Below are 12,306 nucleotides of genomic sequence, written 5' to 3' on the forward strand. Positions count from 1 at the left end.
TGTAAGGATATGTAATTTCGAATTGTTCCTCGAGGCTAAGAAAGCCCGAGTGATTATGAAATATTAGTGAATTGTGTGATGAGTTTAGACTGGCCCGACATAATAGTACATGAGTGAATATTTTTGGTTCGAGGCTATGCCAGCCCGAAAAGACAGTCCATATCATTGAATGTACCAGTCTTGAGGCTATTGACGAGCCCAAGAATAACTGATAATCGAGAATGAAATGAGATGAACTCAGGAGTCATTGTTAAATATTCAAATTGTTTCGCATGGTAACAGTACTGTATTACTATCGTCTAAACTAGTGCTTAATTTACAACTCTTCATATTATTAAAGGTCAGGTAATTAAAAAAAAAAAATGTCTGTTGTTTAACAAGTATTGATTTATTAAAGTAAAGTATATGCAATTTTGATATCCAACCAAGGGAATTTTGTCCTCTCACGCATGACTCGCTCCCCTTCCAGTTAAAGATTCCTCCGCTTTGGGAACGACTAACACACGTGGTACTAACTTATTCTCGACTCGGCTAAAAATACAAACGCTACCAAAAATATCCTTTATGCAATTAACCTTTATCATTCAAAGTCGAAGTTACTCCACCCCACTTTGTTTTTTTTTCTTTGGTGAATACTTTATCAGTAATTGAGGAGAGACTAAGTTGAGGGGAGACTAAATTGAGTACCCTTTGTATTATCAGCAAGTAAGTTAAACAGAATAAACCTGATAAATAATGATGCGACAAAATTTCTCATAGTTACACTGATGAACAACGGTGGGATAAAAAATCCTGGCGTTACATTCCTATGTAGTCTATAGTAGGACTCGCGCACGTTTGCGGCTGTGGTGTGCCCGCACCTGTGTACAATGGTGCCACGTTTCCCCAACTTGCGATATGAAACGGAAGCTATTTATGTACAAGGCATCACAAATTCGATAAATTCAGATGAATAAAACTTACACGTGTATTTTGATGGATGAATCAACAGTAATCTTGTTATGCATAAAATATCTATACAGTAACACAGAAACATGGCATACATATTGTACAGTGTTGCTAAAAGAAATTGTAGTCACTTTTAATGGTTTTTAGCGTAGTTTTAGGGTGGGTAATAATATCACAGTTATGGATATAAGATAATGAGCCTGAAAAAAGAAGAAATATGCCAATATCCAAAGTAAAAGAAATAATTCATGTAATTCTTGTGAGTGGCAACACTTACACACCACAGTCTGGCCTAAGGTAAAGTACGTACCTCCGTAGACCCAACCATAGCTTGTACAGGTGTTGCTAGGGAAAAATGCTCACATTTACCGGCTTTTACCATAATTTTAAGGACGAGGAATAATCACATTTATAATCATAAGCTAATATGTAGGACAAAATAGTAGGCATATGCCAATACCGAAGTAAAAAAAAAAATTCACTCGCGAGCGGCAACACTTCCACACCCAGTCGGTGAGAGAGAGAGAGAGAGAGAGGCAGGAGAGGGGCATGCATTGAATGCCATGTCGGCATCACTAAATATAACAAAACCAAATTAACAAATGAAAGCACAGTTATAAATAACTTATAAAAGAATCAAAAGTACTCAGGGTGGCTCACATTTCCCGCCAGGAGAGAGAGAGAGAGAGAGAGAGAGAGAGATAACGGTATAGAAAACGTGGCAACACTGTACAGAGGTGCGGACCACACCACAGCCGCAAACGTGGGCGAGTCCTATTATAGTTCCCACAATTTATTTACATCGTTTACGCATGGGTTGTTCGTTCGTTCATTCGTTTGAAGATTCCCTGCACCTATAGTGCAGGCCGGGCCATAGATTAGCCCTGTCAGTGGGGTATGGGCTGATTAAAAAAACAGTAAGGGGGAAGACAGGGCCTGGGGATTGCCCAGCACACACGCCCTGTCTCCTGGCTGGCTTTGTGGTGTGTGTGCATGGGTTGTAATCAGGTCTGTCTACATATTCTGTGACTGGGTAAACGGCTACCTTTAGTACTGTTACTATCTCTACCTGGGCGGTATCACTCCTATCACAGTAGGACCTGCTTATAGCTTACCTTTAAGGCCGATTACAGGAAGAAGGGTCCCTAATCTATATAGGCCTATATAAAGATGTAAGGACTTAGCTTAGGAATCGGCTATCCGATGTTGGAGACTATGGCAGGGGAAGGGCGAAGATGTTGCCGGCACAAAGGTTGTGAAGCGAGTGAGTAACTTCCCGATAGGATGGCTGGAGAGCAAATGAAAGGATGATGTGTTTACATCCAGTAGTCCAACGCCCCCCTAGATGGAGCGCCGAGTGATGGCTTTCCTACAATGCTTTCGCGTACGAAAGGCAAATTATCTAGATCAAAATGACCTATTCTATCCGTTGCTCCATCAAACCAATATAGATATCATATTGTTTATAAATTCCTTATGCTAAACTAGAATAACAACTCTACATAAATAATGCTGTCAGGATTAAATCCCATAAACACAAATAAATCTTCACACAGGATATGAATCTTATGCCTGAAGTGGAAGGGAATGAAAGAACTGTACTATATGTTAAAGGGAGACATTAGTGTTTTGAAGGAAGTGACTGTCCCTCTTTGGTTGAGACCTAAACGAGGAAGGGGGAAAAAACAAGTTCATAGCACTGGACGAACTGATAAGCGTATTCCAAAACCATAAAGTCGCGCAGGTTGTTTTCGGAATATTCTATTGCATTTAAATTTTTTACAGACTTCGGTTATGCCAGTGTCCGCCATGGTCACCCGGTAGCTGTTCCATTTCATGCATTATTTTGGTTATACCAGATGGTTGTTTCATCTCATGCAACATTTTACATTTTGAATAGACCTGATAAATGTTTTGTCTCTTGTAAAAATTTCGGTTACACCTGACAGCTGTTCTTTCTCTTGCAACATCATCGGTTAGACCTGATGCTGTTCGGTGTCCTGCGACATCTTTGGTTAGACCTGATAATTTTTTCATTTCTTGTAACGTCTATGGTTAGACCTGATAGTTATTTCATCCCCTGAAACATCATTGGTAAGACATGAGAACTCTTCTATCTCTTGCAACATCTTTGGTTAGTTCCTTTACCCCGAGTTCTTTATTAACATTTACCCCATGTCTTCTTAGGTCTGCTCTTTGGCACTCAGCCGTCAGCATTCATATCCATAATCATCCTCACCTAGTTTAATCTCTACAACTATAGTTTAGAACTGATCATTAATTTTCACCGGCTGCAAAAGAAATTTCAGATTGCATGAAGAACTGAACAGTTTTTCCACTTTGTATCTGTTACCAAAATTGTTCCAGAAGGCTGTGTGTGTGTGTGTGTGTGTGTGTGTGTGTGTGTGTAAGATTGCCGATTGAGTCTTTCAGATCGTTTCAAAACTATGCATTGTAGTCAGAAATTCTTATTTATAAACGGTTATTATGCTTTCTTTGCAGAGGAGTTCTGGCTATTCTATATATATATATAAAAAGAAACATTATTCGATTAGAAAACTTTATTTTCTTGTAATTTTCGTACATATTATATCTCTGAAGTATAACAAAACTTAAGTCTAATATGTGTACAAGAATATGGATCTCTTACGACTGGTTATATAATGTTAATCGCTCTGATGGCCACATATAACACATAACACATAAACTCTGCAGTGAATCATCTCATTGTAAACAAAACATAAAAATATGGATTAATAAACACCTTATTCTAAAGTAAGCTCACATTTTGAAGGCAACTCCAGATTCATATTTTGATCCTGTTTTCTTGATCAGTTGCTTTTATAATTTATATACTCTAGTTTATATAATTTCTCTGCCTTACCCTAGGTAGATAGAAATTTTGAAATCACAATCACATAAGCTCTATAACACTTATGAGCTAATTAATGGAATGAAGGAAATTAACACCAAAATTTGATAAACTAAAATAAATAGAAAACTCATTGTTTTTAAATTCTATTAATGGAATTCGATCCAATATCAAATCCTGCAGAGACAAAGACGAAATATGGAAGAATGCTGAACGTATGCGCATGCACAGCACCCACATACAGGGACGAATACAGACACATAAACACCTAAGATATACACGTAACAAGATATCACAGATTATCAGAGAGAGAGAGAGAGAGAGAGAGAGGAGGGTGGGAGGGAATCCATGAGTTAAGAGATATGACAATAGTTACTATGATATTAACCCCTTCATTTAATTCTTGCTATCTGTAATCTGTAGACGAATATATACATCTTAGGAGAGGCTTTTCTAAATGAAGGGGTTAAATATAGCCTTAGTTAATCCCTTCACTACTAGAAGCTTGTCCCAACCTGAACCAGAGCTGGTGGTTAGCCTAAGTAAAAGGCAAAATACATCACCGTACCGAAGGGACTGGGAACGAGCCGAGTGAGGGCGGAGGGCAGCCATATGCAACCACCGTAACATACAGTACACATGCAGTCTTGACAATATGCCGTACTATATCTGTATCACTAAACTTAAATGATTATGACGAGGTAGCATCGAGTGAATGGAGAAATCGTGGAGTTCGGTGTCTGATGTTACCCCTTCTAAACCCTCTCTGGACATAAGTGATGCTGTGGGATGTTTGGTTGAGCTCTAAATGTCGTGTGCTCAGGAATGTCCAGAGAGTTGTTTTTCGTGAGTGAATGGTGAAAATATGCTCAAGTATCTAAAACTACGTATTCTAATTTCTCCTTGGACATATGTAATGAAATGTTAGCTGAAAGGATATGTCTTGTGATCATGCTTGTCCAGGGGGATGTTTTGATATGAGTGAGTAGTGAAGATGAGACTTTGAATATCTCATGCTACTTGTATAAATTCCTCCCAGGACTTGTGATGTAATGGAATATAAACTGAGAGGTGATATCCTCTGATCAAGCTTGTCCAAGGAGAAGTTTTGATATGACTTGGTCAGTGTTTATGTACATTATTATTTACATAGTCGGTGGTGACGATGTCGATGGGTATAACTGTGATATCGGATGAAAGTGACACGCCAATGGTGCAAAATTATAACTGGTCCAATGCCATTCAGTGCCATGGATGTTACTCATTATTTCATGTTGTGGCCCAGCATCCAGGAACCAACTTATTCATTACACTGTACTGCCATCTATGAATGCAGGAAGGCAAACTTGGTGGTCCTATTAATACTCTGTATCGTAGTCTTAAATTATACTCAATGTAATTATTCCTTTGTCGAAAAGTACAACATTATATAATGTACAATTCCAAAATATTTACTGATTACTATCGTAGCAAATATACTGTCATGTTCTAAAGTACTACTGTGGCCTTCACTATTCCTCCAGGGAATGCAGTGTTAAGACGGTAAGCGTAATTGCTTGTGGACTGACGGTTGTCAAAACAAAACAGTGAGCCAAGGTGACGGCAAACCCATGATATTTGACGGTCATTTATGGAACACCTGTAACTGCTAGACGAAGTAAACCTGCATCCTCATCGCTGTTTAGTCAGCAACGATACAGAAAGGTCAGGAATGTTTTACCATCATTACGAGCGAGGGCCAAGCCCTCGCGAGTCTCTCATCAAGTAGTGGCATTTCACACACAAGCGGCCCGACCCGGCCTGACTGTAACGCTTTTGAGAAGCTTATATCTCAGCAACCGCAGGGCGATCACTGCATGGTTTGCACTATATGATAGCCCAATTCTTTAAGATTTCTTTTTGACAGATTTCATCACACCCAGGCGGTGCACGTGACACGCGCCAAGTGTTGCTTGTCGAAAATCTTCAAAAGGGACCACAGGCCAGACAGATTGTCGTAAAGGCATGAAACTTGGTAGGTAGATAGCCATCAATATACTCTAGGCATCCTCTGGGTATAAAGCGACATTTCAATGCTTTCGGATTTAAATGACCTCGCTCGTACCACGCCGACAAAGGCGTTTTACTGGTCGCATGCTTTAGAAATGAACGTCAAAACCTGGGGCTTGTCCACACCTTCGTGCTTACAGGTTTAATATAATACGGCTCTGATCACATTTTATCAACAGCGTCCAGCACTGTCCACGGAGCCACAACTTAACCCAATAAACGAAGACTCCTCTTATTGGTTGATAACTTCCCTCTGTCACTGGTGAATGAATAGCGGAGCAACCTCAGGGGGTAAGACACTCACGTTCCCACATATATAACACTGGAGCAGTAAGAGTGTCCTGTTGGTTCAGTATCGGCAGTTCAGAGGAGAGGGAGATGGTGGCAGTGTGTGTGAAAATAAAGCTAAATTTGCAGTAACAGGGATCAAGTTGTAAAATATGAACTGTGAAAGAGAATTCAAGTCGATTTCAGAACACAAATATGAAGATCCTGCTAGTTAAGTGTCAACATGTTACTGCAGGATTAGAGAGATATGATGGCAGTGTGACTGCTGAATACACAGTCTGAGGGGCCAATACCAAAGAACTAAGAGGTATGAAAGGCGATGGATGTTACAAAATCTCCCATCTTCAAATTTTCAACCGATAATGGTTATCTGCCTTTAAGATCTTGTTCAGTCGACAGACAGAAATCTACTTGAACTGACTAAGGAAAGAACTGTAAGAGAGAATTACATTGGAATTTAGACGACGACAATATTAATATCACTTCAATGCCCGACGCAGATGAAGTTGAAGGATTGTTGTAGCTGCAGTAGATTTCATGTAGTTTGCAGTTGTGAAGTAAGTGAATCGCTTGCGAAGGGTAGCTATGCTATGGATGCCGAGAGAGGGATGGAGGGAGGCATTGGAAGCTCGGGATTGAGATGGAAAGGCTGGATACTTAACTGTGTCCCTTATCGCTCCTCCCTGTGGGATGGGGGGAAACGGTAAGTATTGTGAGATCAAGAAAAACCTGTTGAATATTTGTATGGTCGTAAGAAAGAAAACTTAACATGAAGGAGATGACGGAGTCCACTTTAAACGGTACAGAAGATAAGCCTGACATATTTATAATGCAGCTCACAGAAGCAATGATAAAACTCTGTGCCAGAAAATATCTGATAATCACAAACTGACAACATTATTTACCATTTTGGCCATTGTAGGAAGTTCCAGGCCGAACTGTATCATCAAAGTACGTGGGATGGATGGAATAGAGTGTAGATGGGTCGAGGCTGGCGTAGGGTGGTGGGACGGGTGTGCTAGGCTCAGTTCCTGGCGTCTGGTAGCTTCGCTGCTGCTGTTGCTGCTGCTGCATGAAGTACTGTCCATCCCCTTGTTGCTGTTGTTGCTGCCTGTCGTAGGGAGGTGATGAACGCTGTACAGGTTGCCTATCGTATGGTGGTGATGACCGCTGGACTGGGGGGTACTGGAAGTGAAGTTGTTGTTGCTGCTGCTGATACTGCTGATACTGCTGACTCTGCTCCTGCTCATGTTGCTGCTGAATGTGTGGCTGGCCGTGGTAGGTGACTTGAGAGGATGGCATAGGTAGAACTGTAGGGGTGGGCTGAGGGGTGCGGGGTGTGGCTGGGTAGTGTGAGGAAGACAACGACTCCATGCTGTAGTGGAAAGTGGAGGATCCGGGTGTCTGTTCGATTGGCCTGGGTCCCGGGGTGGAGGGTTGGTGGGTGATAGTGAGGTCATAGGAGCTCTGCTGAGGATAAACCTGCTCCGTGATGGGGTGGCCGTCATCCAGGCTGGTCCAGGTGTCGTGCATCTGTCGCAGGATCGAGGAGCGAGGACGAGATGCTGGCGAGAGAAGGGAATCCGAAGTTATTAAATGTATTATGGGTAACAGGTAAAAAGAATATCCCACAACTTATAGTACCTGGTAGTTGTTTACACAGACAAATTGGCTTTATTCTAGTTGGGAGGCCTTTGCAATGGGTAAAAAACTACTAAGCTTAGTAGATTAGACAGAGGCATGTGCCGTAATGTTGTTGGCTTAGAAAACTTTTGGCCTACAGATTTATTTGGTATTTTGTAATTTGATTTTCTTTGGTAAGTTATTCATGCAATTTTTGATATCGATTTGATTTGCATCATTAACAATCAGGTATTAGTAAGACCCAAGACTGAGAGAGGTGGTACGATATCTAAACCTATAACAATATTGCCCTATGAATCACGCAGCCATAATATATATTTCTCATTTTATTGGAAGCTTTGTGATGGATTAGTCGAGGACAAGAATTCACCTAATGCTTCACCTGTTCTGCTTCTCACTTTCCTTCTTTATTTAATATTTCGAAGTTGAAAAACGCTTCTGTTTTTCTCTTCCCATAGACGATCCTCTCTGACAGGAAGGCGTCAAGAAGGAAAGTGACGATCATGCCCTAAGTCGGAAGCAGACGCGGTGTAATAGTCGAACTTTTGTCTTTGACAGTACAAAACTTACTTGAGGGACCTGGAGTGCTCATGGTTCCATTGGAGAAATCGTCAGGGGGGGCTATTATGTCATCAGTATCGAGGTCCATGCCGGCCGAAATGGTGCTAGAGGAGGTGACCATGGGGCTGCTGCGAGCGAGGGATGGGGTGCCCCTGGAGGAGCGAGACTGGCGTCGTAGCATGTCGTCCATACTGCCACCGAAGCTATCACGCCGCATGGAGCCCATCACCTGCTGTAGGGGACAAGAGCACGCACGGTCACCACTCCGGTCGCCTCTCTAAAGTGTGGGGAATTGAAATGGTGTCTGAAAAAAACTTGTTAACCCTTTCAGTGCGGTGACGTCTCTTTTAAATTTTGTTTTTGTTACTGAACAAGACGATTTTATATGATTTAGATGACACTACTTACACTGAAGGTGTTAAAGAAGCTAATAACAACAACTCCTCCAGTTCGAAAAGTCTCTCCACAACTGAATGAAATCATCTGAAGTTAGAGACGATACACCATTTTTAAAATACACTTGATAAGGTAAACCCCTTTACTGCAATGGCGTACTTTTCGCTTATTGTTGCCATCTCCAAATAACCATATTCAGCTTAGGAGTTTTCGGACTGTAGGAGTTAGAGGTAACCTTAATTAAACCCGTCACAGCCAAGTGGCTCTCCAACGCTAAGTAAAAATTGCCTCTGAATAGCAAGAATAAAATGGAAACAACACTGAACCCATGTCGTTAACTCCTACAGTCCGATGATGTACGTACTTTCATTATTATTCTTGCTCAACTCAGGCGATTTTGTTACCTTTGGAGAAACCATATGTAGTGACAGGCGGTCGTATTCTCGTTGGTTAAGCAGCTCCCTAACACCTCTTCTAAAGCAATTTAGTTTCCTTTTTACTCCATAATCTCCTCTTTTATCATTTAAATAATTCAAATAACCCCATGTTCACCCTAAATAACATACAAAACGATATTATCTAGTCATACTCAGCAATTAATCGCTGAGGAAGAGGTGTTTGGGCGCTCTCTTAACTAGCAAGAATATGGACCAGGTCCACAAACAGTCTCTCTCAATTCCTTCGCAGTATAATGTCTCTCCCTTAGCTGAATAATAGCGAATGAAGGCTGCTGGAATGAACTAAATATATACGTCACCGGACTGAAGAGAATAAATGTGAGGGGAAGTAAAAAGAAAATGTATCTGGAAATAAAACTTAGTGAACTTAATGAATGAATTATGTATCTTTTATGGGTAGACCATCTTCTCGTGGAAAATTAAGTTTTTTTTTTTTCTTTTTTTTATACACGCTGCTTAATTTTGCTTATGGTCAAATTTTAGTGACACTGAATATCTATATATATTTTTAGATTCATTTGATAGGCTCATGAAACTATGAATTTAACTCAACTCTTCATATGTACAGCTTAAAAATTCTCTTCATAATCATCATTGAGTACAGAGAGACACAGGGGGTCGCATTGTGGGTGGCACAGGAAGCTTCGTAGCACCTCTTCCTTAGTGATTTATTATGCATACTACACCTTAACATTCGTGTGTATGTTGTTTATATCGTCTTCATACTGGCGCAACTTGCATCAATAGCATACAAAAGGATACTGAGGTGCAGTGTGGAAAATTACTCGCTACAGAAGAGATGTTCCGAAATATCCAAGGACCGCATTTCTGTCGGGCCTAGGACACTTCGCAACGCCGCTTTCTCTGCGATTTAATCTGCACATCACACATGAATGATCCTCTTGTGTCATTAAAGCAAACTGGGTCAATACTAACAGATATCCACAACACATAAGAGAAAGCAAAATATATGACAAAATAAATCGCTAAGAAAAAGGCACTGCGAAGTCTCCAAAGTCGCTCAGAACACGACACTAGAGAATGATGCAGCCTCCACCACATTTAAAGCAGTGGAACGAAAAACAGAAGCCAATGTGATTTGACTCCAGCGTTTTGAACACTTACACTGTTGACGGATTTAGTGAGAGGACACGTGAACTTTTATGAACACTGAGCGGTAAGAGAATTTTTGGATGGTGGGCAACAGAGAGATGGGTGGTTGGTTGGCGGTGACGGGCGGGGTGTGGGATGAACGAAACGTGTGAAGAAGGCTAGTCAGGCTTGCGTTAGTTTAAGTAAGGAACCCACTATAATTTTTCCAGTTAATTAAAAGAAAGCATTGTATTTCCCCCCACCCCTTTTTTCCCCTCCCTGTAGGTGCCATAAGATTGCTGACATGGGAACATTGTTGTACTTCCTTCTTCAGGGAATTATTTTACATATTATACATCCATATTCTCTTTAATGTTACCTATGTCTTTTTTATTTAGACATAGTTGTCATCAGTAAAACACAGGAGATTAATAGACCGTAAGAGGAAAAGTAAATCGCTCAGATGGAAGTGATACGAACCTTCCTGTGCCAATGAAAATATGGTTTAAATATGTATGTCGAAGTCTGTTATCTGTAGGGCAGTCAATTAAAAGTAGATATCCCTTGTTCACTTAATTTTTTGTAGCCTCAAATGACATCAGCTGCAACTGTCTTCACTATAGCTCTCTTCAGTCATTATTCCCCTGTTTTTTCCCCTGTTTATTGAATTTCAGTGAGCCGTTCAATAAAATTAGGGACAGCCTTCTCCATCTGGGGTGAAAGAATACAGTTCAGGGAACTCATGTTTCATCTCGGCTATAATTCAGTACTTTGGAATACGTCAGATTATCAGTTTATAGTCATCGATACAATAAAATGATCCAAATACAGATTTTTTTATGGGCCTCAGTATGCCTCTGAGTGACTGAGGTGGGCAAATGCATAATTTAGTTGACTGACAAGCAAACTTATTAATTTGGTCATTCACTGGGCAAGCATTCCATGTCAACTTCAGTGTGTAAAAAAACAGTAGGTGACATCAAAGTAAGTATAAAATTGCATGACATCATCTTAATCTTATCAGTTGTAACTTCGCTACATGACTAAAGGAAGATCGTCTGGGAGTGCTTTGCCAAATGAATGTGGTGAATTTGGTGACAACAAATTGACATTAAAAATTTTGTAGCTTGTAGCAGGTGGGTTAAATAAAAAAAAAAAAAAAAAATATGCAGACGAGGTGGAACAGAGACAAAAGCACAGAACTAATGAAATCTAATTGGTCAGAGACATTTGGCCTAGAAGCTTTCAGCAGTCCAGGTGGTGTTGGAGAAAATGACATGAAAGACAAAAACAAAAGGCTAGCGTGAGGAGAGGTATTGCTAGGGGTCGGGAGAGGGGGAGACATGATCCCTGGGCCGAGGGCTAAGTAGTAAACTGGTAAGAAGTTATAGATCCTTACTAATAATTATGAAGGGATAGTGGGTGAGTGGGTGGGGGTCGGGGTAGGGGCTTTGGAGATGTACAGACAGCAAAGTAATGCTATACTATTGAAAAACACAGGCAACCAGTTCCGAAGACCCGGGTGTGTTGGTGATTATGCGTGGATGTTGCAATGGCTTTAAAGTGAGTCTGTGGCGGTGTGTGAGACTGTGTATGTGTGCCTGTGTCTGCCCCATTTACAGAGTCTCCCCAGTTCTGTATTTGCTCGTCCCCCTCGGATCCCTGGACTAGCCAACTCTCTCTCTCCCTGAGGAAAGAAAGACTCCTCCACCTCAGCCCTGGAGGGACACTAGAGGCGTGCACAGGGACGAGGACAAGCAAGTGATGGCAACCCGGGACAGCGGAGGTGTTACCTGTCGGTGCAGCGGAGGCGTTACCTCGTAGTCCGGTGGAGGGATGTCGTCTGTTGAACTCAAAGAAAGTTGGTCCTCCAGTGAGGGCGAGGGCACCTCAAAGTCCGAGGCTTTGCGGGTGGAGCTTACTGAAAAGTAATCAAGAGAGATTCGTGAAGCACTATGATGTCATCGTCATCATTATTTCCTTAGTTTACTGATTAAC

General features: G+C 41.1%; 1 protein-coding gene across 1 annotated transcript in view; it reads right to left on the reverse strand.

Moving 5' to 3' along the window:
• Window positions 1-12,306, reverse strand: part of LOC145413629 (uncharacterized) — a 155,445-nt gene that overhangs the window by 74,014 nt on the left and 69,125 nt on the right. Inside the window, exons 23-25 of the mRNA XM_080283290.1 lie at window positions 12,102-12,229; window positions 8,372-8,594; window positions 7,063-7,722 (exon numbers count right to left, since the gene is read on the reverse strand). Coding sequence (XP_080139416.1) covers window positions 7,063-7,722; window positions 8,372-8,594; window positions 12,102-12,229 — 1,011 coding nt within the window. The remainder of the gene's footprint in view (window positions 1-7,062; window positions 7,723-8,371; window positions 8,595-12,101; window positions 12,230-12,306) is intronic.

The sequence above is a fragment of the Coenobita brevimanus genome, chromosome 97 (assembly GCF_032717465.1).
Source record: "Coenobita brevimanus isolate Jiangsu-jjx chromosome 97, ASM3271746v2, whole genome shotgun sequence".
In the NCBI taxonomy this organism is placed as follows: domain Eukaryota; kingdom Metazoa; phylum Arthropoda; class Malacostraca; order Decapoda; family Coenobitidae; genus Coenobita; species Coenobita brevimanus.